Consider the following 25,158-nt stretch of genomic DNA (forward strand, 5'->3'; position numbering starts at 1 on the left):
ACACACGTAGCCCGCCTTATCCGGATATATTGGAGACAAGGCGCACGCCAATCCTACTCTACTTTACAAGCCAGCCTTCCTATTGCTCCGATACGACTCTTCATTCGTGCTCGCGTCCTTCCGCGTACATACATGACACTCGTCAACACTAATTGGCGAAGTAATAGGGAACAACTCCCCCCTTCGGAGGCAGCCAGTGCGTGTCATGCTGTGTAACGCCTCTCGAGAAAAACAGATCGACTGGCCACCGCAGTTCCACGCAAGATACCCCAAGACGCAAGCCATCTAGGCAGAACATGTAATAGTCCAAGTCTCGAGGTCTTCATGAAAACCTGACACATCAACATCCGGGGAGACTTTCCCGGACCAGACGCTCCCCGGCGGCGGTATTCGTCTCCCGAACATGTCCATCCCCAAGACATCATCATGAAAGCACGCTTACCATCTTTCTACAGTACAGCACTATGGATTATACGTATCTAGTTGGTCAAGCCATTGAACAACCTTTGATCTGCCGGACCACCTCCCGTAACCTATCTACCCGTCTCCCCCATCCATCTCGGAGCAATCCTCAACAGTTAGTGCTTTCACCATCAGCTCACGACAGTTACTTCGTACTGTACTCAACTATCAAGACCGTCTACCTATATATAACGTAAAGCCAGACTAAAATGTCACTTGGCGTCCCGTCAGGACATCCCATCGCCACCACTATCACAAAGGGGGCTTCTCATCATATTTTTACCCCGCACGAGAATCATCTCCTCATTATCGTACGGCGAATGCCCAAAATCAAGGAAATCTCCTCAAGATAAATTCCCGGCTTGCCTAGAGGGATTCGACTGCGCCGCAAGAGCTGTCAGCAAGCCAAGCTTCCTCTAGCCCCCCCTTTCTCGTCCTCATCTTATATGCGTCATGTAGGGCGTTGTCTGGCTGCTTTGACTGGGCAGACGCGGCAGTAATCGGCGCAGGCTTGGGCTCACCTTTGAAATTGCCCCTTAGCATGCTCGTCCGTCCAATGAGATTGATCATCCCCTTGTCGTGTGCTTTCCGCGAGTCGTCTTCATGCAATGTCTCATTCGCCCTATTCTATCGATACCAGGCTGCCGCGCCTTTTGCTCATCCTCTAGTAGTCACATCTAGGGAGTCTAGACCCAGTACCTGCACGTAGTCAATCCCCTGAGTGGACGCCCGTAAACGCACATGCCAAAAACATTTTGTAATATGTCCCCCTTATCATCAATTCATCCACAGCCGCACGGCTTTGTCCTTGCCGCCGCTGCCAACTCGTTGTCCATCCGGACTCCAATCAACCTGCCATGCCGTTAGCTATTGGTCTTGGGCTGCTGAGAGAGTCAATGAATGGGGGCAAACATACAGCAAACACTTCGTCTTGGTGCCCCGGTAGGTCAACAGACAGCTTGTACGTAGCCATTGACCACACCTTCAACGTGGTATCCTTGGACGCCGTCACGAGGAGCCGGCTATCGGCAGAAAAGGCGCACTGGTATATGGGCGCCACATGGCCTCGGAGCGTGTTGATGAACTTGCCATCCCTACATCGGACATCGTGTTAGCATGTGCCAAACGCCTTCGCTGCGGTGTCATCGAAACACAAACCTCGCGCTCCAGATTTTGGTGTGATTGTCCCATCCGGCACTGGCGATGAGGCTGCCATCAGGGGAAAATGTCACGTGGTTGATGGCCTTTTGGTGTCCCAGCAGCCGTGCAACCGGTTTTGTGCCTTGGGAAGGGTCCCATAGATACATGGTAAAGTCGTCCTGTGCGATGAAGTCAGAGATATGGAACCGGCACCGAGAAATTGTTTGCCAAGTCACTTACAGAGGCCGATACGAGACGTTCCGCAATCTGCCCTTGGAATCTCGCTGCCTTCTCAAACCGCTCCTTTGCCTTCTTCCGCCTTTCCTCCTCTCCGGCGGGGGTTGCCTGGTGATCATAAAATGACGTTCGTAGTGCAAAGTCGGTAGACAGCGCCAGGTGATTCACCCAGTGGGCATGAGAAGACAGCGTGTGCACCAGTGTTCCCTTCTCGGCATTCCAAACCCGGACTGTCTTATCGTGGCTGCCCGAGTAGATCAGTCCGGTTCCTCCCCATTTCACACAGCTTACGCTGCTCCGGTGGCCGGACAAGACATGCTCGGTCCGTCCTGTGTTCACTGCCCACACACGAATTGTTGTGTCCTTGCTCGCACTCGCCAGTCGGGGGGAGCCGTTCTGCCAGAGATGATAGGGTTCCCAGGCAATGTTGGTAACCCACTTAGAATGTCCTGTCAAAGCTCCGGTGCCGGCAGCCTTTCCAGTCTTGGGATCCCAGAGTCGGACAGACTTGTCCATGCTGCCCGTGGCCAGACGCTCGCCATCGGGCGACCAGGCGACGCACAGAACCCAGTGCGCATGACCAGATAGGGTATACTTTGGGGTTCCAGTCTGCGTGTCCCATATCCGAGCCGTCTTATCGCCTGAGCCCGTAGCCAATAGACCACTGGTCGCGGGACTGAACTGAGCGGCCAAAATCGCTTCGCCGTGTCCAGGTATCCTATGGGACATGCGCGTGACTGCTTGGACCTTGAACACTGCCTGGGGCTCGGCACTCAGCGTGACTGTCGTTTCGAAGGGGTTCTCAATGCCATGGCTGCGCAAAAGCTGAAGAAGGTCGGTCGGGTATTGGTCAACGACGATGTCGGTCTCTGGAATGTGTATTCGAAATCGATATGGGAGAAATTCTTCCTTGTCCTATCAGCTCGATGCATCGTTAGTCCAACGGTCCCAGTGCTACCCTCATGCAGGCGGTAGAGACGAACCCTGGCTAGCAATGTATTTAACAATAATGATAGATTTTTCTCAGATGCGTCGGCGAGAGGCACTTCAATGACATCGGCCATCTGCTTTCCGTCGCTGTCGAGGAATCGCGCCTTGAACGAGCCCGCGGGCCCAGTTGCAACGGCGGTCACATCCTGCTGAATCTGTGTTCTCTCCAGGTTCTCGCGCTTCTGGCGCTTGGACGGAGGGGGTAGGACGGTCGCCATGGCAAGCTGCAGAGCGTCCGTCGACTGTTGATGGCTGTCTCGACAAAATGTTGAAGTTCGCTACGAAATAAACCACGGTGGGGCCAAACGGCAAAAAAAAAACTAGGAACGACGAAAAATTAAGGCGGTGAGAATGTGGGGTCTCGCCAAAAATGGTAAGCAAATCGCCCGTATCTCAAGACCCCGGCCTTTGATCTGTAGTATTAACGGGCCGAGTCAAACTTGAAGCGGAAAAGAGTTTCCGGCTTCTGCTCGTGATCTCAATCGGAGGAGAGCCAAAAGCCTGCCTAAACGTCTGGCTGCGAACCCATCGCCGGTCGGTGACCGCGCATGCGCTTGGGCGTGCCTCCAAATTGTGGAAAGGCCATGTTCGGCATGCCGCCGGGGATGGGGACGGGGCTTTGGGTGGGATTATGCGGCATCTGAAAATGCGTCAACGGCTGGAGATGACTGTTTTGTGCCTCTTGCTGGAGTTGGTGGTGGACTGCTTGCTGCTCCATGCTCTGCTGGTGCTGATGTTGCTGCGGCTGCTCTTCTTGTCGTCCACGGCGCCTTGCACGCTGTTTCTGTGCTGACAGTTGCCTACGGCTCTTGTCCACCATCGAGTGCCGCTTATCTTGCGCTTCCTGCCGGCGCTGGCGCTGCCAGTCCTCATTCTGCACGGCGTAGATGGCCGCGATTTGCATTTGGAATTGTGCCAGTGCGTTCAGCCGATCTGGCTGCGACATCTTGCGGTAGTCGGACTTGAGCTGATGAAAAGTGTCGCCCGTCAACCGGAGAGTTGAATCAGAGATGCCAGCCAGCTGGATAGCTGTTGCGGTCTGCGCATCGGGCCGTGGTCCATTGTCAATGTCTATGATATGCTCGTTAGACGTGTTGCTCGAGATTATCGGGAAAATCTCCCAGCACAAACCTGGAAGCTCGCCAAGATCATTCTCTTCATCCTCGCTCATCTCAGTGGGCGTTGGTGGCTCTGGGGTTCCGGGGGCATGGTTGTGCTGGTCACAGGAAATGGTCAGGACCCAGCCGCCAATGCTTTTACGGTTGACTGCTTTGGCCTTCCACGGGCAGTCCGTCTTCTTGGTCGTGGTCTTGTGCTTCGTAGCCATGCATTTGTAGGGTCGACCGCCTCGATCGCAGACGAGATCGCACCGAACGATGTCGTTGCCAGGGATATCAGCACCGCCCATCCGCGAGCGGTGCGATCTAGCCTTGACGATCTTGTAGCCCTCCTTCTCCATCCGCCCGTTCAGATCCTTGATCAGCTCATCGTAAGTACTGAAGACGCCGGCATGGGGCACGGCCACGGCCTCGAGGATCCCAAACATGGCTTTGGAGGGGCGGCGACGGTTCGCGCTGTTGTCGCTAGAGGGCGTGTGGATTTGAAGCCAAACCTGTGCGTGACGGATGTGATTCGTGGCGTGGGAGCGCGGTCAAGACGTGGAGAAGAAGGTTGGTTTGGGAGAAGATTCGGGCTAAAACGACGGTACGTACTTTGAGGCCCAGCAGCATGACTCAGCAAGGCGGCGGTGCCTGGTCCTGATTGGTACGCACACGCCCAGTAGGAGCAAACACACGCATCTCAGCTCCTTCCTTCATTGACGTTTGAGCCTAGGTTTACATTTTTAAGGTACCTATTGAATGCTCTTTCCATGGCAGAGAGAACCTATATAGGTAGAGGAGTCATAGATGAATAATCAATGTCTTCGATCAAGAGACATCATTTCACCTGACCAGCTCCATTTCATCTCTCGGTCTCCCCTTGACACCCATCTTCTTCATCCTCCCAGTGATTGGAGAGCTGTAACTCGAAATTCAGTGCTTCTTGCGGTGACTTATCATTCTCCTGTCACCAACATTATTTCTCTAGTGGCCCCGGAGATATTCATGTGCTGCTGCAGCCATGCAGCCTTCATATCGATCCGCATCCCGGGCCACGGACACAGTTTCATCCTACTTCTCAAGCTCGGTGCCGCCTGAATCGCCCCCCTATCGACGAGACCTTACTCAAGGCAGACAAGGCAGTGAAGGTGCCATCGAGAGCGAGTACGGCGGTCAGTCCCGGTACTCTCCGTCCATTGCCAGCTCCAGGCCCAGCACCGCCCTCATCACAGGTTCGACGACCACTTCACGCCCGACAACTCCCTCGCGCCGCTCTCGAAGTGGTGCCACGCCTTCTATCCTTGGGCAGAGTGAATCCCACGATGTCGTGTGCGCAGTTAGTGAAGCCCGTAGCGTTGCTCCTACAGTGGGCATTGCTACAGTCAACCTGTCTCTCGGTGAAGTTACCCTCAGCCAGATTTGTGACAACCAATCCTATGTGAAGACGATCCACAAACTGCAACTGGCCTCTCCTTCTCGCATAGTCTTCATGCCGTCAGCCTGCTCCCCCAACGAGCCAAGCACATTGTTCGCTCTGGTTCAACGACTGATACCTGAAGCGGAAATATCGTCCCATGACCGCTCGGCCTGGTCTGAGACCGCGGGCATCGAGTTCATAGAACACCTTGCCCCGGAGGGTGATGTTGGGCCGATCAAGGTGGCTATCCAAGGAAAATACTATGCTGTCTGCTGTTTCTCTGCCGTGGGTACTTTCTTACGTCTCCTTACCCTTTTGACGTGGCGACTAAACGTGCAATGGCAGGCTATGAAGTACATCGACCATCAATTTAGCATTAGCTTCTCTCCCCAATCGCTGCGCATTCGATACCAGCCTTCCGAAGACACAATGATGATTGACATATCTGCTATGCAATCATTGGAGGTGATGCGAAACCTCAAGTCTGCCAAGTCAAAAGAATGTTTGTTTGGACTGTTGAATCACACGCTGACCCCAATGGGCTCCCGTGTACTTCGCAACAATATGCTGCAGCCGCCAACCGATTTTGATGGCTTCATCAAGACACGGTACGATGCACTCGAAGAGATGGTCACTAATGAAGAGATGTTCCATGAAATCCGCAAAGGTAGGAAATACACTTGGGATGTCATCAAACTAGCTAGTGTGCTGAGTAAAGACAGCTCTCAAGCTCTTCCAGGATGTCGAGAAAACTCTTACAAAGGCAAGTCAAGCATGCCAAATTGTCGCTGTGTAAGTACTGATGAGCGCAGCTGGTAACTATTCGGAAAACTACTGGGGTATTCGCAGTCGAAGAGCAAATTACCCACATACTCATGATCAAATCATTCCTGGAATCGGTGCCGGAGCTTTACAGAGCTCTTCACCCGGCGAAGAGTGACCTGCTCATCAAAATACGGAATCTCTGCCGTCCCGAGACGACCGTTCCCATCTTGCTTGGCATCAGAAAAGTGATTGAAGCCGATGTCACGTACATGAAGTCGCCGCTTGACCAACGCAATCAGAGGGCATTTGCAGTCAAATCTGGCATCAGTGGCATGTTGGATGTCGCTCGTCAAACATACAGAGAACTCACCGAAGTTATACATGCACACTCAGCTGAAGTCAGCGGTATGGAACGTCAACAGCTCTGTGAAAGGGACTTACTAACAACTCGTGTTTAGAAGACTACCGTGTGGCGGCAAGCCTGAAATTTGACAACCGGCGCATGTACTGGTTCCGTATTCCTACCGCTGATCTTGACATTGAATCTATACCGCCAGAATTTATCAATGTGATCCCGAAGAAGAAGCACATCGAATGCCAGACCCTCGATCTGGTCAAGCTAAATCAGCGACTGTTGGACACCTCGAACGAGATCATCATGCGGAGCGACGCTGCCATTCGTGACCTTGTCAAAGAACTCCGACGCCAAGTGCCGCCTCTCTTCCGAGTGTGTGAGTCGATTGCGCTCGTGGACATGATTTCGTCCTTTGGCCAAGTTACCACCACACGGGATTATGTGAGGCCTGGAATAGAAGATACCTTGGCTCTAAAGGCAGCAAGACATCCTATTCTAGACAAGGTAACACGCTACTGGGAGACCCTGCCCGCTTTCTATCGACTGAATCTTGCAATCTACAGAGAATGGCGAGCGAATACGTGCCCAATGATTACTATGCCAGTCAACATCATCGTTTTCATTGTGTCACGGGGTGCAACATGAGCGGCAAGAGCACATACATACGATCGGTAGCTCTACTTCAAATCATGGCTCAGATCGGATGCTTCGTCCCAGCAGAATTCGCAACTTTCCCCATCATACACAACATCTTTGCTCGTATCTCTGCCCAAGACAACATAGAGGCGAATCTCTCAAGCTTTGGAGTGGAAATGAGAGAGATGGCCTTCATCCTAAAGAACATAGACAACAAGAGCCTCGCCATCATTGACGAATTGGGCCGTGGAACCAGTGTCAGAGACGGAATGGCAATTGCCATGGCAATTTCCGAGGCGCTGATAGACACTGGAGCGTCTATATGGTTTGCAACCCACTTCGTCGAGCTAGCTCGAATACTGGCGGATTACCCCGGAGTCCTCAACCTCCATCTTGCATCCGATACCTCGGTTGGTGAAGGGGGAATTCCTCAGCTGACAATGCTCTATAATGCCACCGCAGGTATTGTTAACGATGAGCACCACTATGGTATTGCTCTGGCTCGCGCCATTGGAATGCCAGACAGCTTCATTAAATTCGCAGAGCATGTTGCAGACGATTTGCGGAAGCGGCGAGAATCGAGCCGGCAGAGCTCTGAGTATTATAAGGAGAAGCAGCGAGACAAACTTGTGCAGAATCTTTACGAAGCCCTAGAAGAAGCCAAGAAATCTTTGAATGGGGAGGCTCTCCCTGGCTACCTCAAGCGGCTCGAGGAGGAATTCAATTTACGTTTACAGGAGATTGACGAGATGTGAGGTTGGAGGCTATTCGAAGGGCCTTCAGTTGCGACGAGCTGTGCTTTTTTTTTTTCTTTGGTTCTTCTATTGCATTACAACACGTTCGCAGTGTTAGCAATATATACCTGGGAGTGTCATCAGATAATACGAGTGGTGAGAGAACCAACCATTCTATCTATCCATTCACCACCCAAAAAAAAGCCCATGATTCAACGGGCAGAATGACTCGCCTCCGGGTAGGACATTAGGCCAATGGTCGCTTATCAGCATTCAGTGACACGGCGTCTCTTCTGTGACTACTCAGGCTGCTGCAGACACATGTTCTGTTCGACTACCATTACGGCTTGACCATCTTCACAGGAAACGCCCCGAATACGTGTTTGGAGCCGGTCAAACTACGTACAGATGGAGAGATGATGCCATCACGGGCAGCTGCCTAACATCTTGACAGATGGGCGTGGACGGTCATCTACCATTCAGTGAGGGTGATGGCAGCGGTCCTGTCCAAGGAAATTGTATCCATCATCGAGATCTGAAGACCTTGAATGTGAGCTCCTGATTTGGCATGATTGCATTTGGCTGGAGACGCCCGACGAGATGGCCATGCTAATTGCCTATCAGGGATTTGGTGGATTACATCAATAGCGAACAATCTACCGCATCTTTTGCCTCGTCTCAATGTCTAGCCCTACCTCGCTATTACCTACATTTACGGGACCAACAATCTCGCGGGTGTGCATTACACGATTAACTTGTTTCTACTGACAAATGTCAACATCGTCTTTGTCGTTTATGCGAGGCATCTTGATGTTGCTTATACAAGCACCTGATTGCTAGACATTGATATATTACACATGTCTTATACAAAGTTTGCTCCAGAGTCTTATATAGCATCCGACGGCCTGGACGTTGGCCTTGGCATGTTCCCCGATATGAGAGTAGAGAATCTACCGTCATGCCCAACACAGCCGACATGGCTTCTGATATTCCCACAGTCGCACCTTCAACAAAGCCAGAGTCGTCAGAAATCACCCCCTACGAGTCTTCAAGTCGACAAGGATTTCGTTGTTCTCCAAGCACCGAAGAGAAATACCAGTCTCCAGTTCGAACTTCAAGCTTTCATCAGAAATACCAGCCCCCAAGTATTGAAAGATGTAATGGATAGCTCACAAAAAATCAGCAATGTGAAAGGGGGACAGCTCCCTAACTCAACCACGCCGTCTCGCAAGCCACAGCGATATCAGAAAGGAGGTCCTATACCTTCACGATACCCAGTTTCCCTACACAAGAAGTCCAGATACATATCTATAATCAAGGCACTCAAGGTTAGACACGGCTCAAGAACATCGGACCTGAGATCTACCTAGATCGCCGCAGCATATCCCCCTTACCCAAGGCTCGTTCGTCCTCATCAGTGGCTGTCTGAGGAGTGTCTGGCCATAGAAAAATGAATTACTCTAGGCGATTCCATCTGGACATTTTGGATACCAGCCACGGCTTATTGAACCAGTTCCGTTGGCATCAGCTTCATGAGGGACTGTACGCGGATGGTGTCTTGGTGACGGCAATAAGAGCGTGGGTTAGATGGCAAGTGTCTTTTCCGAGAACATTGGGGGTGTTCTTATAAATGAAGCGCTGCTGTGGGTTATATATTGCGAAAGATGGGGAAATGACTTACACGGAGATGCTACGACGGTCACATATAGCAACTGTATTGTAGTTTTTCATCTCAACCCCGAATCAATAATTGTTCTACACTACCTAGACGAGGATCATTCACTCATAATTAACACCAGTTATTATATTTGAACCTGATTTTGTTTTCATGTAATACCTGCGCCCCAATGCTTCATTCCCGGGTACGTCATCCGCACTCCCATAGCTCTCGTTAGCTCGCATAGCTCCCACCTTGAGCTTCATTACTAGTAAGGTACTCGGCAACTGGCGGCAGCACACAGTAACACCAAAAAGGCCGGATTCAGAAACAGGGAAATAAAGTTGGGCCACAGCACGTAGGTATCTGAGAATCGTCAAATAAGTATCATCTGGAAAACAAGGGAAAGCAAAAGGATCCCGAATGAGACAAGTGAACCTTGGTCACGTGGATCTGAGGCCTGTCATTTGGCATCTCGCCTCACGGCCTAAACCGGCTTCTACCTACATGCACCCAGGGCTTTGTTTACATCACCGCCCCGGGAGCTGAACATTGCCAGCTCCAAGCGACATCTGCACAATGCATTGGGCTTCAGCTACTGCGATTGCCTTTCCGGCGCTGCTGGCACTCTGCGCAGGCCAGCAGCAGCAGCAGCAGCAGCAGCAGCCGCTCTCTGAAGTCGGCCACTCCGGCTCATCGCATCCGCCGCATGCCAGTGCAGACGCTCCGTCTTACCGAGACGAGCTGCTCCAGCTGCTTGAGGCGCTGGTCTCAACCCCATCTGCCAACGGACAGGAAAACGAAGTCGGCCAGTTCCTCGTCGACTACCTGCAGCAAGCCCAATACCAGGTGGACATCCAGTTTGTCCCTCCGCCAAAGGACCATCCGGATGTGCCCGACCGGTTCAACGTCCTGGCGTGGCGCGGCGACAGGAAGCCCAGCTACAAGGCGCTGGTGACGAGCCACATCGACGTGGTCCCTCCGCACATTCCGTGGGAGATCCAGGGCGGCGAGATCTCCAAGAAGACAATCATCAAGGGCCGCGGCACGACGGACGCCAAAGGCAGCGTTGCCACCCAGATCGTGGCGGTGAACCACTTGCTCTCCACAAACAGCAACGTCAACCCCGAGGATCTCATCCTGCTCTTTGTCGTCGGGGAGGAGACGACTGGCGACGGCATGAGGCTGTTCAGCGACTCGCTCAAGCACATGGACCCGCCGCTTTCCTTCGACTCGGCCATCTTCGGCGAGCCTACGGAGAACAAGCTGGCGTGCGGCCACAAGGGCGCCCTCTTCTGCAGTGCCGTGGCCAAGGGCAAGGATGCCCACAGTGGCTACCCCGAGATGGGCAAGTCGGCTAACGAGCTGATGATTCGGGCCATGGGCAAGATCCTTGACACGGATCTCGGGTCTAGTCCGCTCTTTGGCAACACCACGTTCAATGTCGGCCGGTTTGACGGCGGCGTGGCTGCGAATGTGATCCCGGCACAGGCTTTCGTGGATCTTGCGGCCCGGGTCGCCGTTGGATCCGAAAGGCAGGGCCACAGGGTTGTGCAGCAGAAGATTGCGGATATCCTGAAGGAGACTGATGAGGATGCCTTTACCTTGGAGTGTACGCACGGATATGGGCCGTATGAGTGCAACTGTGATGTTGAAGGTGAGTTCCTTGATGGCAACGCGTTGGAGAGCATTATCTGACCTGTAGCAGGATTTGAGCCAACCATCGTCAACTACGGCACTGACATTCCCAACTTGGATGCTGACTATGTTCGTTATCTGTATGGGCCGGGCAGCATCCTCGTGGCTCACGGTGATCACGAGTACATCACTGTCGGCGACCTGGAGAAGGCGGTCGAAGACTACCAGAAGCTCATTCTTCACGCGCTCAGCCAGTAAGGGGTTTGAGTGTTGAAATTAATTTTTCATTTGGATATTGAATGCTCTGAAATGATTATATCGTGACGCTGTGCTCTAACTCTGGTCTTTTCCAGCGTGATGGCATGTTAAATGCCTCTATTTACTCCCTCTCTTATCTTTCCAGCCCTTTTTCTTTTCATCTATTTTCCACGTCTTTTTTAACCAACCACCTTTGCCCATCGCTCAGGCAGAATCTGGCTAAAATCAAAAGTGCCATCAGGGCCCTTCTCAACAGCACCCTTCTCCGTCACAACCACATCGATGAACTCTGCAGGAGTCACATCAAACGCAGGATTCCAGACATCGATTCGCTGATCCGCCGTCGCCACGCGCACCTTGTTGTTTCCATCAACGCGACCATCGGCTCCAACGACGGCACCGGAGATTTGCGTCAACTCTTCCCTCTTACGCTCCTCGATCTTGATCCCGTCGCCAGTCTCGGTCTCCAGGTCGATGCTCGTCGTGGGGGCGGCAACGATGAACTTGATGCCGTGGTGCTTGGCCAGGACAGCCAGCTGGTAGGTGCCAATCTTGTTGGCAGTGTCGCCGTTGCGGACGACGCGATCAGCACCCACAATGACGGCCGCGATGTTGTTCTCTGCCTTTTTCGTTCGGAAGAGAGCAGCGGCCATGGAGTCTGTGATGAGCGTGCTAGGGATGCCCTCGTGGACGAGCTCAAACGCCGTCAGTCGGCTGCCCTGGTTGTAGGGCCGCGTCTCGGTGCAGAAGGCGTGCTTCAGGTATCCCTTGGACTGGAGGGTGCGAATGATTCCGAGCGCCGTTCCATGGCCGGAGGTGGCGAGCGCACCGGTATTGCAGTGCGTCAGGACGGAGATCTTGTGGTCGGGCGAGGCGCCGGCCCTTGCCTGGAGCCATTGTGCGCCGTGCTCGCCTATCGACAGGTTGCTCTGCAGGTCCTTTTCGAATATCCTCTCCGCCTCTTCAATGAACGCCTGCACGATGGCGTCCTTGCCCTTGCCCTCGGCCGTTCGGATTGTCGCTTTGAGCTGGTTGATGGCGTTGGTCAGATCGACGGCCGTTGGTCTGCTCTCCTTGAGGTAATCCAATGCCTCATCGATTTGTGCAATGACCTCGCCGTCTGAAGTGCCCGCGATGGAGTTGTTGTGCAATTCGACGGCGAGCCCCAGACTGGCCACGATGGCAATGGCCGGAGCGCCTCGCACTCGCATGGTGGCGATGCTGTCAAAGGCCTCTTGTCGGGTTGAGACGGTGTCGTAGTGGAATTCGTGGGGGAGAAGCAGCTGGTCCAGGACCTCGAGCTTGCCTCGCTGGTATTTGACAGCCTGCAGGAGCGACATTTTGATGCGGAATTTGGATCGAATTAATCTAGGTTGGCGATTGAGGGCGGCTTGATGAATCTTTGAACTTTTTTTTTTACATGAAAGTCTCTTGATGCAGATGCAGATGCAGATGCAGATGCAGATGCCCCTCCATTCGGAATTCTGCCGCGCCCCTCCTCCAGTAACGTGCGCTGAAACCGCCACTATGGACCCTTGGAATGCGCCTGTGATTGACTTTGGCCTGCAGTTGTATTTTCGGCCTTTCCACCTTCTTAGATGATTCAAATGCGATCTATGTGTTTTCCAACTACTCGTAGTATATTAAAAATCCATTTGATAATTGTTACCATCTCCTCTCTGGTTGCTTCATATATCAAAAGAAACGAGACCACGCTCACTTACAGCACTTGAAAAGGCGTCATCGCCTGTAAAGGCCGTCTCACCGCCCAGCCGCGGAGTAACACAAATTCCGGCCAGTGGAAGCTCCCCCCCGCAGCCATTGGCAGCTCGCGCGCCTCCAGTCAGGGGTCACCCATGTCAGTGATGCACCTCGACCGTTGCGGCCAGCTCTTCTGTCGCATCGACGCTCGACACGCTCTCCGGCGGTCGACAATGCTCGAGATTGAGACAAGCTGGAGGCCATGGATCAGCAGACGTCGACGTCAACGGTAACAGGTAAGAGGAGGGTCGAGGGGAAGGATCAAAGGCGTTGTTCGCAGCTTTGGGATTCTCGGAGCTTGAGATTGTTGAGTCGGTCCAGCTAATTCGAGTGGCATGCAACCACCCGCGCAGTCGAGTACTTCGATCCCCACGATGTGTTCAAGCTCCTCGCCCCGGGGCTCGTCCCGCGGCTGCCCCTTCACAACCTCAACTGGCAGTCCCACTCCGGGCCGCTGAGGTCCATCGACACGCTGCATGTCGAGCTGATCCGCGGCAATCTCGAGGTGCCAGAGGCCACCCTGTCGCCGTCAGGGCGGCGCTCGGGCAGCATCTCGCGGGGGTCCGACGGCTTGCGGTCTCGCAGTGTTAGTGTCTCTACGGAATCCGGACGAGCGCCGCCCTCGCTTCGATCAAAGGCCAGCGGGAATCTGCGGCGACACCAGATCCCGGGGCTGCGCCGCACGCCGTATCTGAAGATGCTGCTGGTCCGGTGCGATGACAACGACTCCTACAAGAACTCGGTGCGAGCCGAGGTGCGCGAGTGGGTCAAGGTGCACACGACGCCCGCGAGTACATCGAAGAAAGGGAGCGGCCAGGAGAATCACGATGCCTTTGAATGGCTCATTGTCCATGTTGTCATACCCAACACGGTGGCTTCGACCCAGCCGAGAAGCAGCGGGAGGTCAGATTCGGCGGAGAAGAGCACAGCATCCCGATGGCGCCCTGGGACGACCCCCTTGCTGGAGAAGCTCCGAGCAGACTTCAACGCCACCACCAAGGGATCCCAGGACCACGTCGCGCAGATAAGGATCGGGATCAATGATGTGCCGTACGACCTCTTGCCCAGGGTTGTTCCAGCGGTGCCCACAGGCTACACGGAAACGGAACTCGACGCCGAGAACGCCTGGAATGACTTGATCGCAAAGATGAAGAGCCTCATCCTGGCCTCGTTTGACATGCGAGTGACCCAGTACGAGGAGGACATTCGGGAAAAGGACGCCCAGCGAACTCTGCCCGGCTGGAACTTTTGCACCTTTTTCATTCTCAAAGAAGGACTAGCGAGGGGGTTCGAGAGCGTTGGGCTCGTGGAGGATGCTTTGGTTGGGTATGATGAGCTCAGCGTTGGACTGGACACGATTCTTCACGAGCAGCTCGAATCGGGCCAGCCGGAGAGGCATGGTGGTGAAATGCTTGCTTATACGGAAGGGCTCAGGGAAATGGCCGAGAAAGCACTCGAAATCACAGCCGAATACAGCAGTGATGGTGGCAGCGATGCCGAGTCCAAGACACTCAAGGCCAAGGGACCCAACTTTGACCAGATAGCCATAAGCTCGACAGCAAAGGCCTACCGAGACATGATTCTGGCGAACAAGGTGTCGGTATTCGACTTCAGATGCTACATCTTTTCCCGCCAGATCGCATTGCTGCTGAGGCTGGGCCATGCGCTCTCGTCCAAAGAAGAGCTCATAGCCATGCTGAAGAGCCAGCAGGAGTCTATCCTCTACGGCGAAGCACCCCTGGCACCGCCGCCGCCAAATCACAAGGACGAGCCGGAGAACCTCACCACGTTTGCAGAGATATGTCAGCGGACACTGCAATTCATCCCATCGGTGTCTCAGATACTGCGGCGAGATGTGATTCTGGGATTAACAGCCAGTAAGACACCGAGTCGCAAACCACAAAAACTGAGCCCCTTGGTGGAAGAAACAGTCGACAACATGGTGGCTTCATTTGCCTTTTCAGTTGCCCAGCAAATCCTCGCTCAAACCTCGACGAAAGCTCTGCCGATTCCGCCATCCTCCTTGTCATATGGGGACGGACTGGAGCAGAAGACCTCCATCCCAGAGCCCAAGACTATGATTCACCCAGCTCGGAACTCATCACTTTCTCCGAGAAGCGGCATTCCACCCACTCCGCTCAGCCCCGGCTTCTTTCCTGGGCCCGGCAGGAAATTCCCGACAGACGAGGATGCTCAGGGCACTAAAACGTTTGTGAAGAATGGCTTGGAGGATTTGGCAGCGCGGCGGGCTGAGCTGTACATGCTTTCCAGAAGCATCCTTTCGAGCCTTGGTAAGAAGCGTGGCTGGAGCGACGGCTGGGACGAAGCTCCCTTGGTTGGAGGAATTGGCTTCGACAACATGGAGGATGTCGACCTGAACGACGATGACAGGGCCGACGACGATGGTGAAGGTGACGAGGGTGACGCTTCTACCTCGTCTAAGGAGACATACACCCCCTCGATGGCCGGTATCGACAATCCCGTGCTACGGACGGCCATTGACAACACCGATGACTTCTATCGCCTGTATGAAATACTCACGGATAAAGCCATGCGACACTTCACGGTGGCGAACCATGACCATGCGGTTCACTCGAGCATGGCAGATTTAGCCGTCTTGAAGGTTCACTTGAAGGACTACAAGGCTGCCTCGTCCTACTTTTCGCTCACCACTCCCTTCTTCGGCGAAAGTGGTTGGAGCCTGCTGGAGCTGTCTATGCTCATCATGTACTGCCAATGCCTGGATGAGATCAATCCAAAGGGCGAACATGTCGGCGTTGCCCTGAAGCTGCTGACCAAGTACTGCGCTGCCGAGAAGGAACGGCTGCAGAAGAAGTCGGGCTTGATCCGCTTCTCGCAGAGCAAGACGTATCCCGAAGCTTGGCCCGTCACTGGCATCGTCGAGAAGCTCACTCGTCTAGCCAGATCACTCTCCAAGGAGGTCAAAGTTCCGCTGGAGAACTTCCTCATGGATGTTGAGTTGGATGGCTTTCCGGTGTACGACGACAACCAAGACGGCTGCTCGCTGAATATCAGTCTCAGGAGCTTGCTGCCAGAAGAAATCTCCTTTGACTCTGCAAGGTTGCGAATCACGGCTGTCGACGAAGGGCCAAGCAGAGAACGGCTCTTCGAGGCGGCAGCAGGCTCACCAATCATCCTGAAACCTGGCAAGAACAAGATACGAGTGAGCTGCCGAGTAAGTTCAAGCTGGCCTATGATACTCGTGGGAAAGGACTAACATGATCCCAGTCTGTGGTTTCGGGACGCTACAGGATCGACCGCCTTGTCCTCTCCACCAAGAATCTCGTCTTGCACTTTGAGCGGGATGTCAAGAACGCGTCAAGTAGCACCACGGACATATTCAAGCATGCGGACGTTATGCTCTTCCAGCGCGCGAGCGCGTTTGACTTTTCCATGTGTGCCACGAAGCAAACGTCGCTTGACAAGAACAATTCCATCGACTTGGTCATACACACCGGATGGAACGCTCTCAAGAAATGCGAGATCCGAGTGAAGCCAGCAACTGGGGGCTTGCGCTTCCTGACTACGGAAGCGGCGTTTGTGGACTCGTCGATGCAGTTTGCAAAGCCTCCCGAGGCTGGAGTCTTTCACATGGACGCCATTGGTGCGAACGAGGTGGTCACCATACGATTCCCATACTCGGTGGAGCAAGATGTGGCAGACATTTTTGCCAAAATCGAAGCTACGTATATTACAGAAGCCGACGAGACATTCTCCCTGGCCAAATCCGTGGCAGTCCACGTGGCTCTGGCTCTGGGCGTCAATGTTCAGGACGTCTTCAAGCACGAAGCGCTCTTTTCCCGGTTCAATGTGTCGACAGCCTCCGCCAGCCCTCTGCGGCTCTACAAGAGCGAGCTCCTCAAGTCGGAGCTCTTCGACTCTGTGTTTGGAGTGCCCTCCAGCAGCCCTGTCTTTATATTTCCGAAGCAACCAGCGAGCCTGCTGTACAAGGTGAAGAGAATTCCAGGGGCCAAGGCGGGCAAAAGGGGTGGTAGGACCATGTACCTGAAGCTCGATTACACCTCACTGGAAGCTGAGATGGAAGAGCTGGTCAGGCGGTCTCTAACGGAGGCCTTGGAGACAACGAGCCTGACGCAATACACGAAGCATGTGGTGGCAACGGCCTGGCGCGAGCTCAAGTCCAAGATGGTGCCGCGAGACCTGGAACAAGCTACTCTGATGGGAGAGATGATGACCACCAGCTTGAGGGATGTGGTGTGGGAGAGGCACTTTGCAGGGATCGGAGGAGCGCCTGGGGTTGGCGAGCGTGCGGCCGAAGAGCTGTCAGCCTTTCTACGAAGCTGGCAGAAGGCCAACGGCCGTCTCGTCATTCCACGAGAAGGCATAGTCGAGCCGTCGTCGATCCTCATCCCCGTGGAAATTCCAGCCTTACCCGTGCTGCACACGGCAGATATCCGGCTGCAGAGCTCAATTCCCAGTCCCGTCAAGGACAGCACCAGCGCAGGGCTGCCAACGGTGTGCACGAACCAGATGCTGCCAGCGACGCTGCACCTCAAGTGGACGCGGATCTGGGACGCGGACGCGGCAGCGCGCAGCGACCAAGAGTTTAGCTATGAGGTCACGGCGCCCGCAGACACCTGGCTACTGGGCGGCCGGCGGAAGGGCCACTTTGTGATCCCCGGCCCGTCGGCGTCATCGCCGGCGGAGACGATGACGTCTTCGGCAGCGACGGAGGCTGAGATCCCGCTCATCATGATTCCGCTGCGGGAGGGCTGGCTGCCGTATCCGCTGGTCGAGATTAGAGAGGTGGTGAATGCGGACGGGGATGGAGGAGGAGGGGCAGGAGCAGGTGCAGGAGCAGGAGCAGGAGGGCAGGCGACGGCGTTGGGATGCGAGGTCGATTTGCGGAATCTGGGCGAGACGGTGCGCGTGGTGGGAGACAGGAGCGGCATGACGGTGAGCCTGGACGCGAGCGGGCCGGGGGGAGGGCCGCTGGTGTTTGAGAGCGAGCGGCTACCTGGCTTCAGGGGCAAGATAATCGAGTGATGGCATCATGCGATGTTGATCCGCAGGGGTTTCAAAACTGGCTGCTGCAAGTTGGCGAGATACAACATAGATAGAATTGGAGGGCACATGTACTCGTATCACTGATATAGATGGCTTCTTACGGACTGTACTCATACATTACACAAGACTACATGCCCGTGATGGCAAGCTTCCTGACGTCGTTTGTTGCTGCTCACTGCGGTGATGCAGGTTGCGCGCTATTTCACGGACCTCTTCCGTCCCAACGAGCCGGTGTTCCAGTACCTATGTTAGGGATCTTCACAACAATACAAATTTCGCAGCGTTACGCGCCCAACGGATCTCACAGAAGGGCGAGAGGGTTTTCTGCCATCACCTGCAGATCAAAGGACGTACTGTACGGGATAGTAATCGTCCAACAAGGAGAAAATAGGTCGGAAGGAAAAAACAAAAAGGGAGCGATAAGAAAAGCTTCTGTTTTACTTTCAGTTTTATCAGGGCTTGCCTCGGAAACGCTTCACTGTTAGCTGATCGGCGCTCCGTGCGCTTATACGAGTACTGGTGCCAGTCCTTTTGTGTTTTGGTGTTGATGAAACGGCAAGAGTGTTGGTATTATTACCAAGGGGGATGATTGACACTTTACTTACGTACGTATTTACTGTATGTATGTATGTATGTATGTGTGCGTATATCTGGTGTACAGGGCTGATGATCATCTTGGGATTTTTCCCTTTTGGCTTTGAAGAGTGGTTGCAATTACAACGAAGCCGATGGCACTGTATGTACATACAATTCGAGAGCGCGCCCCTTTCCACTGCGTACGTGAGGTATAATAGCTAGAATATTCTTGTAGTAATAACACGAACCCAGTACTAGATGTCTTTAAACAATGGAAGTGTTTGTCTTGCAATCGATGCGTGATGGCTCTTAAACGGCAAAAAGGGAAACCAACACATGGAACTGCGGAAAGGGGAATCACCACCACTATGACCTTGACCTTGTCCCAAGAAAGATGCATGCATGCATGCATGCATACTACTGTAGCTTCTACATACATAGCTAGCGACCTAGCTACGGTATGGAGAGAAGGAGAAGCGAAAGTGTGGGGAAATGAACCTTGTAGATAGTAGACAGCTTTTTCTGTCGAGTATCACATTCCTTCTCGCTCGGAGCTTTGGGGGGAGGGTCGGGAGTTGTTACGTACATACATGTACGTACGAGTAGCTCTGTGCCCTCCCTCCTTGGCTCATTTGGGGGAGATGCATAAGTGTCTTGATGTATGTAGGATGGAAGTCTATTTCAGAACGGTGTGAAGCAGTGATTGGATGATTGACTCGTCTTTGGTTGACTTTTGGGAGCGTTGTTTGGCTCGCTGTGGGAGGGCTGTTGCATATGCGTGGCGTCGGGTGTTGCATGTCGGTTAATGGGCATGTATGTAGACTGTGCTGGTTATAATCACTCTGTGATGCAGGTGTTTTTTGGCTGGACTCACGGAAACGCTCGTGTAAGTCCGCCTTCAGTTACCTTACCTAGCGTCTAATGGATGCTTCTCTGGTTCTCGAGTGTTGGAGTGATATGACAGGTATCTAGTATACGGCACAGTGTCACAGTCAATGCATCGGGAACTTGTTTGTTTACTTTCCTTTTTTTTTTCTCATCGTATCGACTCAGATCACTTCCTGTAAGAGGCAACGACTCTCGCAGTCCACCAAAAGAATGGCGCGGGCCAAGAGATCCATTACTTGCGTCAAAAGGCCACACCTTCAGCTCTTCCTAGAATATATACATACTAGTACTACCTACCCACACAAGCTTCCAAGGTTGCCATTCGTCCCCCCCTTAAACAATAAAGATCGGAACGCTAATCCTCTAGTTCTTCTCACGCAAGGTACACAGTAAAGCCGTTGCAAAAGCTACCTAGCTACCAACAACCGACCGACCCAAGTTTGAGCAGGATTGGGTGCTCCGTATCCTATAGTGTACCTAGGTACTGTGCATTACGCCATTATAACAGGGGAGTTTGCGGTTCAGTCATTGTTTCTTTCTCCCCCTTGAGTCTTTTCTTCCGAGACAATGCACGGGCTTTGCATTCGGTTCTGGTCATGCGGGGACGCGGGAGGGAGAGGTGCAGCATCGGGAGACAGGCGAGAGAAGGGAGAGTGCTGGAAAGATGAAGCTGGATGGTGGAAATTCGGTATGTGTTTTTAGTTGGGGGATTCACGATAGATGGCATTTTGGGGACAACAATGAGCATTGGAAAAAAAAAAAAACAGAGACATTGAATGACTCGAACAATTCCACAACTCTGACAATCGAAACCTTTATTCTTTGATGAGTGCAATATCACCATTATACACATGCCAGAAGCACTCTTGATCGAAATCTACTTTAACGAGATAAACTGCAGCAGAGGCAGGCAGATTCCACGCAAAAGCAGCCTCAACTTCATCAACCACGCACACACTCACCATCATACCCTTACATCAAGTGCCTATCCAAATGACCAAAATAAAGGCGCCCTACTACTCGTCACATCCCGCGTGGCGCCTCAATTGCCGAATCGAAACTACTACAAAACCCACCAGAATCCGCCACACCCCATCTACCTACCTACCTAGTAATCAAAGACCCCCCCAAGCACAGCACTAACACTGCTTTTCCAGAAGAAGCCACCACCACCACCACCACTAAAAAAAAACTAAATGAGGCGAAAAAGAACCGCCTGAGGATGATGAAATCGACGTCATATGTTCCCTCCTATATTTCGTCATCAAGGCTTTGATCTTCATCAGTCAGGCGATTTTCATCCTCCATTAAGGAATAAAGACAGAAGGCATTGTTGGGTGAAGGTCAAGCAAAGGGCTTCTTTGGGGGAAAAAAAATAAGCATACTGTGTTTGAAAGTACCTGCATGCACCGAACCTCTTTCGAGAAGCCTCCAAAGAAAGAATGACAGATATTACGCGTTCAAACTTCTACAGTAGGTACCTTATGATGAGCTATGCGTAAAGTAATACCTGATAAATATACCACACGTTAACCACTCTTTTTTTTTCCACCTTCTGAAATAGAACAAAGAGAGCTAATAGGAAAAAAACAAAAAAGACCCCTCTGACATCGGAGCCAGGTCCGGGCCCGGACTTTACACTCTCAACTTCACCTACAAACTACCCAACAACACTCACCAAAAACTACTTACCTACCTGTGCTCTCCATGTACTGTAGTCAATTCCAGTAATCAAACCATTCAAACCACTGTAACCCCTTCTCCTCGACATCTCTTCACCACGCCAGGGGAGAAAAACACCTTCAGCAACCCCCTACCGCCTCACCTAACCCAAACATCCCTACAACCAACACACACAACTCCCATACTTCATACTTCATACATCATACATCACACATACCTAACCTCCACAAAAAGCTCCCAGCCAACCCACCCTCTCCAACCCCTTAACCGATCAAACAAAAAACCCAAAAAAAACCAAAACAAAAGCATAAAGGCCAACACCCACAGAATCGAACAGAAATCTGACAAGTCAACTCCCTCTTCCTTCCCAACGCAACAACAAATGCCGGCAGTCGCACCGTTGTGGAACCCCCCCTTGATCCCTGCTGGAAAAAAAACCCCCCATCCCATCCCATAGGAACACATCAGAGCAGAAGCCCCCTTCTTTTTCTTCTGTATCAAATCATAATTATTGGTACCGAAACCTTGCGTACTGTATATCCGTCATATTGACGGGGGGGGGGGGCCTTCCGTGTTCCCAAAACCACACTCACGGAACCCCCGTCCATGTAGGTATGCATGCTACCCTACTGGTATCGAATCCTGATCCGTCCTACCGAGAGCTTCAACATCCTTGACATGTCTTCCCTCCTCCTCAGTGGCAAGCATGACATCAGTCTTCCCCCCCCATATCGTTTCCTCTCCGTAGTTTGCTTCCAATCGTTTCCGACGTGTTGCTGCGTATTGTACAAGCAACCACAATCACTTGTGTCAGAAAAAAAGGCAATGTGAATGACTTCGTGTTCTTGACTGTCGACACCATGGTCGCGCAATAGCCTAAGCCCCTATTCCTCTGTACAACTGTCCTGCATTTGTTTTCGATTTTGTTTCTTTTGGTTCCCCCTTTCCTCCCTGACCTGCCCATACCCGTCTACTCACTGCTCCATGCAAAGCTAAGAAAGAAACAAAACACAAACAAAAGATCCCAGACCCTTGAGCAGAACCTGCTCCTTGAACGCCTGATAGATATGCTCACTATAAACCCCCATCCAGAGGTGAGCGCCTGTAAGAATTGTAGCAATAGAAACAAGACAAACACACAGCGGCCGAGAGTTGTAGAAAAAGAACTGGTAGAAAAGAAAAAAAGGACAAGGAAAGAATTCGCAAACAAGACGCCCCATGCAATGACAATGCTGCCACCAAGGCTGTTGGCGCTCATAAACGTTGCTCAAAATCCCACGGGCTGAAGCGTAATATACAGTGAACGTCGCACCTGCACGAACTTCGTGATGCTCGTAACAAGGAAGAGAAGAGAAAAGGAGAAGACGAAAAGGAAAACCATGTGGTTCGTGGCGGAAAGCGCAAAAATGTTCCAAAGGTTGGGTATCATGAGCCCCCCTGCCCCTCTTCTCCTCGAGGGGGGCTCGGAGCGGCGCCGATAAGTCCAATGCTCCTTTTTTTGTTTTGTAACAAGACTGAGAAAGAAACGGTGATTGAAGCGCTGCCAACTCGGTGGCGCGATGAATGAAACTGGCCCGCGTGTTGTAGGTTCAGAGGTCGAAATCTAATTTGCCGGTATATGAGGGTTGATGCTTGCATCCATGATGCGTCTCAAGCAGTAGTCTTGTCCATGCTGACTGGTGGGGTCGTCACCATGAGTCAACTGGGAACCGCCTGTATAGGATTTTTCTGTTGTTGAAGACCCAAGGGGGGGGTGGAAGGATGCGCTGTTCGCTTGTTCTGCAGGGAGGCTGCTTTATTTCTTGCCCCGGCTGCCCGTGGCCGTAATCTTGCTGGTGCTCATCAAATCGCCAATGTACTTCTGGAGGAACTTGTTGTTGTTGTCGAGCTTGTCGTGCTCTTCCCGCACAGCCTCGATACGGTTGAAGATGGTGAGGAGCGACTCCTGCAAGAGCTTGGCGTGCCTGCATACGATGGCGGTTAGTTGTTGCAATTCTCCCCAAGTAGTCAAACAGCGTGGACTCACTTTCTCAACTCCTCGCGCGCCTCCTTGCCCAGCTTGTCGAGGTCTTCGTTGGTCCTTCGAGGACTCATGGCTCGGACGTCGTCTGGTCCAAAGTGCGAGTCAACAGGGCCGACGGCTGAGCTGTCGCGAGGGACGACCAAGGGGCCGCTGCTTTTTCGACTCGGAAGGCGAGGGCGGGTAGGAATGGGCTGGTGGATGATGGGCTCGTTCTGGTCAGAAGGAGTTGTGGAAACAGACGAGTCGGAGCGCTCAATGGGGTGGACGTGGCTGGCAGAGCCGATCGAATGGCTATCGTGTTCGTCGGACATGGTGGATAGAAGGGGGTGGGACTGATTAGGCGAAGAAGAAGCGGGTTGTTGAAAGGACAACTAGTGTGCTTTGGCGTCTTGTCGCCAATGAATGATAGCTGGGAGAGTTTGTCGGCTGCCCAAGCGTCGTGGACTGCTGCAAGTATGAAGCTGCAGAAGACTCTCGGGGTTACCGACGATGCTGTTTCGGTAGAAGTGAAGGTGAGGAGGAGCTTCGAGGGTGGTCGACGAGTGTCTCGTGCGGTGTGTCGGACGTCGGTTTATCGTCTGGTCTGGTCTAGTGTCTTTTTTTTTTTTCTTTTGTAGTTTGATGTCGGCAAGTCTGTCGTCTAAACAATCCGTCGCTGCCCAGGAATGAGTCTTTTTTAGATCCTGGTTAATGCCTGTTGTTCTCAACCTTGCTATGCCCAACGTGGGTGCAGGCACGGGAGGAAGTACTAATGTGCGACCGAGCTGGTTGAGGAGAGGCAGCGACCGTCAAGCTCCGTTGCGAGAGGACAAGGAGATGGGAAATGCACAGCGCAACTGGGCGTAAAGAAAGTGGGAGAGAGAAAGGGTGACGGGAGGAAAATGCTCTGAGCGGGCGAAATGGAGTTGGAAGAGAAGCAAGTTGCAGTCAGCCAAGTGGCGACGGAGAAACTCGGTGGGAGGCTTCTTTAAAAAAAGAAAAAAAGGGAAGAAGGGAAGAAGGGAAGAAAAGAGAAGAAAAAAAAAAACAAGAGCAAGCTGTGACGAGGATCGGCCGGGGGTCCGAGGAGTCGAGGGTCGAGGGTCGAGCGAGGGTCGAGGGCACAGAAGGGTGGTGATTTGTGTGTGCGAACCCCTCGTGACAAGTCAAGTGCAAACGGGACGAAAATGGGCCTCTTGGTCTGTTTCGGCGGCTCTTCAGTCAGCGTGGAGTTGCGTCGATGCGCTGGCGACTGGGAAATGTGGAATGCGGACGCAGATGTCGAGTGTGAACAGGCAGAAATGGGAGGGAAAATGGTTTAATGGACACGCCGCCGTCTGTGTAGGTTGTTAAACGGATGGAGGTGGATGGATGGATTGGATAGGATGTACCTCCTCGTGTGTGCGTGCAGACTGTGATACTGTACGGACAAGTACATACATACAACTACAGGCATTGGCCGGCGGTGGAGAGGACGGAGAGAGACGGTGGGTAAGGCAACATGAATGGAGGCCACGAGCTAAGGTACGGCAGAATAGAGGGTTAAGATGGGCGAGGCGAGGCAGAAACTCACAGCTGGAGCAGGCCGGCGCGCGCTGAATCAGGCAAGCCGCGGGTCTGTTTAGCGGTCAGCGCCCCCCGAAGCTGGTGATGATGATCTGCTGTAGCGTCCCGGTAGCGCTCAGAGGGTGCCGTAGGCCGGACACTCGGGGGTCTCTCTAGGTAGCTGGAGATAGTGAGGTGAGGTGTGGTTCTGCCGGTGCAGCGCTGTGCTGTGCTGTGCTGTGCTGTGCTGTTCTCAGTGCTGTGC

At 52.9% G+C, this 25,158-nt stretch overlaps 8 protein-coding genes across 8 annotated transcripts; 3 read left to right on the forward strand and 5 right to left on the reverse strand.

The window, feature by feature from the left end:
* Window positions 1-1,122: 1,122 nt before the first annotated feature.
* On the reverse strand, window positions 1,123-3,047 carry TRIREDRAFT_120384 (uncharacterized protein; the record flags this gene model as incomplete). The annotated part of the gene is made up of 5 exons (XM_006962838.1): window positions 1,123-1,314; window positions 1,379-1,556; window positions 1,621-1,781; window positions 1,843-2,754; window positions 2,823-3,047. The coding sequence occupies 5 exons, from the start codon at window positions 3,045-3,047 to the stop codon at window positions 1,240-1,242; spliced, it is 1,551 nt and encodes a 516-aa protein (XP_006962900.1). The 3' UTR covers window positions 1,123-1,239.
* Window positions 3,048-3,242: 195 nt separating this feature from the next.
* On the reverse strand, window positions 3,243-4,375 carry TRIREDRAFT_120385 (uncharacterized protein; the record flags this gene model as incomplete). Its single annotated transcript, XM_006962839.1, has 2 exons — window positions 3,243-3,900; window positions 3,961-4,375. The coding sequence occupies 2 exons, from the start codon at window positions 4,373-4,375 to the stop codon at window positions 3,335-3,337; spliced, it is 981 nt and encodes a 326-aa protein (XP_006962901.1). The 3' UTR covers window positions 3,243-3,334.
* Window positions 4,376-4,950: 575 nt separating this feature from the next.
* Window positions 4,951-7,857, forward strand: TRIREDRAFT_56515 (DNA mismatch repair protein; the record flags this gene model as incomplete). Its single annotated transcript, XM_006962619.1, has 5 exons — window positions 4,951-5,631; window positions 5,692-6,049; window positions 6,154-6,516; window positions 6,570-6,970; window positions 7,030-7,857. The coding sequence occupies 5 exons, from the start codon at window positions 4,951-4,953 to the stop codon at window positions 7,855-7,857; spliced, it is 2,631 nt and encodes an 876-aa protein (XP_006962681.1).
* Window positions 7,858-10,210: 2,353 nt separating this feature from the next.
* On the forward strand, window positions 10,211-11,164 carry TRIREDRAFT_40199 (uncharacterized protein; the record flags this gene model as incomplete). The annotated part of the gene is made up of 1 exon (XM_006962487.1): window positions 10,211-11,164. A coding segment is annotated over one exon (954 nt), but the record flags the coding sequence as incomplete, so codon positions are not given.
* A 276-nt stretch (window positions 11,165-11,440) lies between these two features.
* Window positions 11,441-12,729, reverse strand: TRIREDRAFT_75304 (uncharacterized protein; the record flags this gene model as incomplete). Its single annotated transcript, XM_006962840.1, has 2 exons — window positions 11,441-11,745; window positions 11,785-12,729. The coding sequence occupies 2 exons, from the start codon at window positions 12,727-12,729 to the stop codon at window positions 11,569-11,571; spliced, it is 1,122 nt and encodes a 373-aa protein (XP_006962902.1). The 3' UTR covers window positions 11,441-11,568.
* Window positions 12,730-13,352: 623 nt separating this feature from the next.
* TRIREDRAFT_120388 (cis-Golgi transport protein particle complex subunit) lies at window positions 13,353-18,213 on the forward strand (the record flags this gene model as incomplete). Its single annotated transcript, XM_006962620.1, has 3 exons — window positions 13,353-13,386; window positions 13,504-16,346; window positions 16,400-18,213. 3 exons carry the CDS (start codon window positions 13,353-13,355, stop codon window positions 18,176-18,178), a joined length of 4,656 nt encoding a protein of 1,551 aa, XP_006962682.1. The 3' UTR covers window positions 18,179-18,213.
* Window positions 18,214-18,704: 491 nt separating this feature from the next.
* TRIREDRAFT_104286 (uncharacterized protein) lies at window positions 18,705-19,572 on the reverse strand (the record flags this gene model as incomplete). Its single annotated transcript, XM_006962841.1, has 5 exons — window positions 18,705-18,727; window positions 18,805-18,815; window positions 18,948-18,971; window positions 19,213-19,228; window positions 19,362-19,572. The coding sequence occupies 5 exons, from the start codon at window positions 19,570-19,572 to the stop codon at window positions 18,705-18,707; spliced, it is 285 nt and encodes a 94-aa protein (XP_006962903.1).
* Window positions 19,573-23,141: 3,569 nt separating this feature from the next.
* Window positions 23,142-23,680, reverse strand: TRIREDRAFT_2599 (uncharacterized protein; the record flags this gene model as incomplete). Its single annotated transcript, XM_006962428.1, has 2 exons — window positions 23,142-23,310; window positions 23,373-23,680. 2 exons carry the CDS (start codon window positions 23,678-23,680, stop codon window positions 23,142-23,144), a joined length of 477 nt encoding a protein of 158 aa, XP_006962490.1.
* Window positions 23,681-25,158: the final 1,478 nt, after the last annotated feature.

Source organism: Trichoderma reesei (assembly GCF_000167675.1).
Source record: "Trichoderma reesei QM6a unplaced genomic scaffold TRIREscaffold_3, whole genome shotgun sequence".
Classification (NCBI taxonomy): Eukaryota; Fungi; Ascomycota; class Sordariomycetes; order Hypocreales; family Hypocreaceae; genus Trichoderma; species Trichoderma reesei.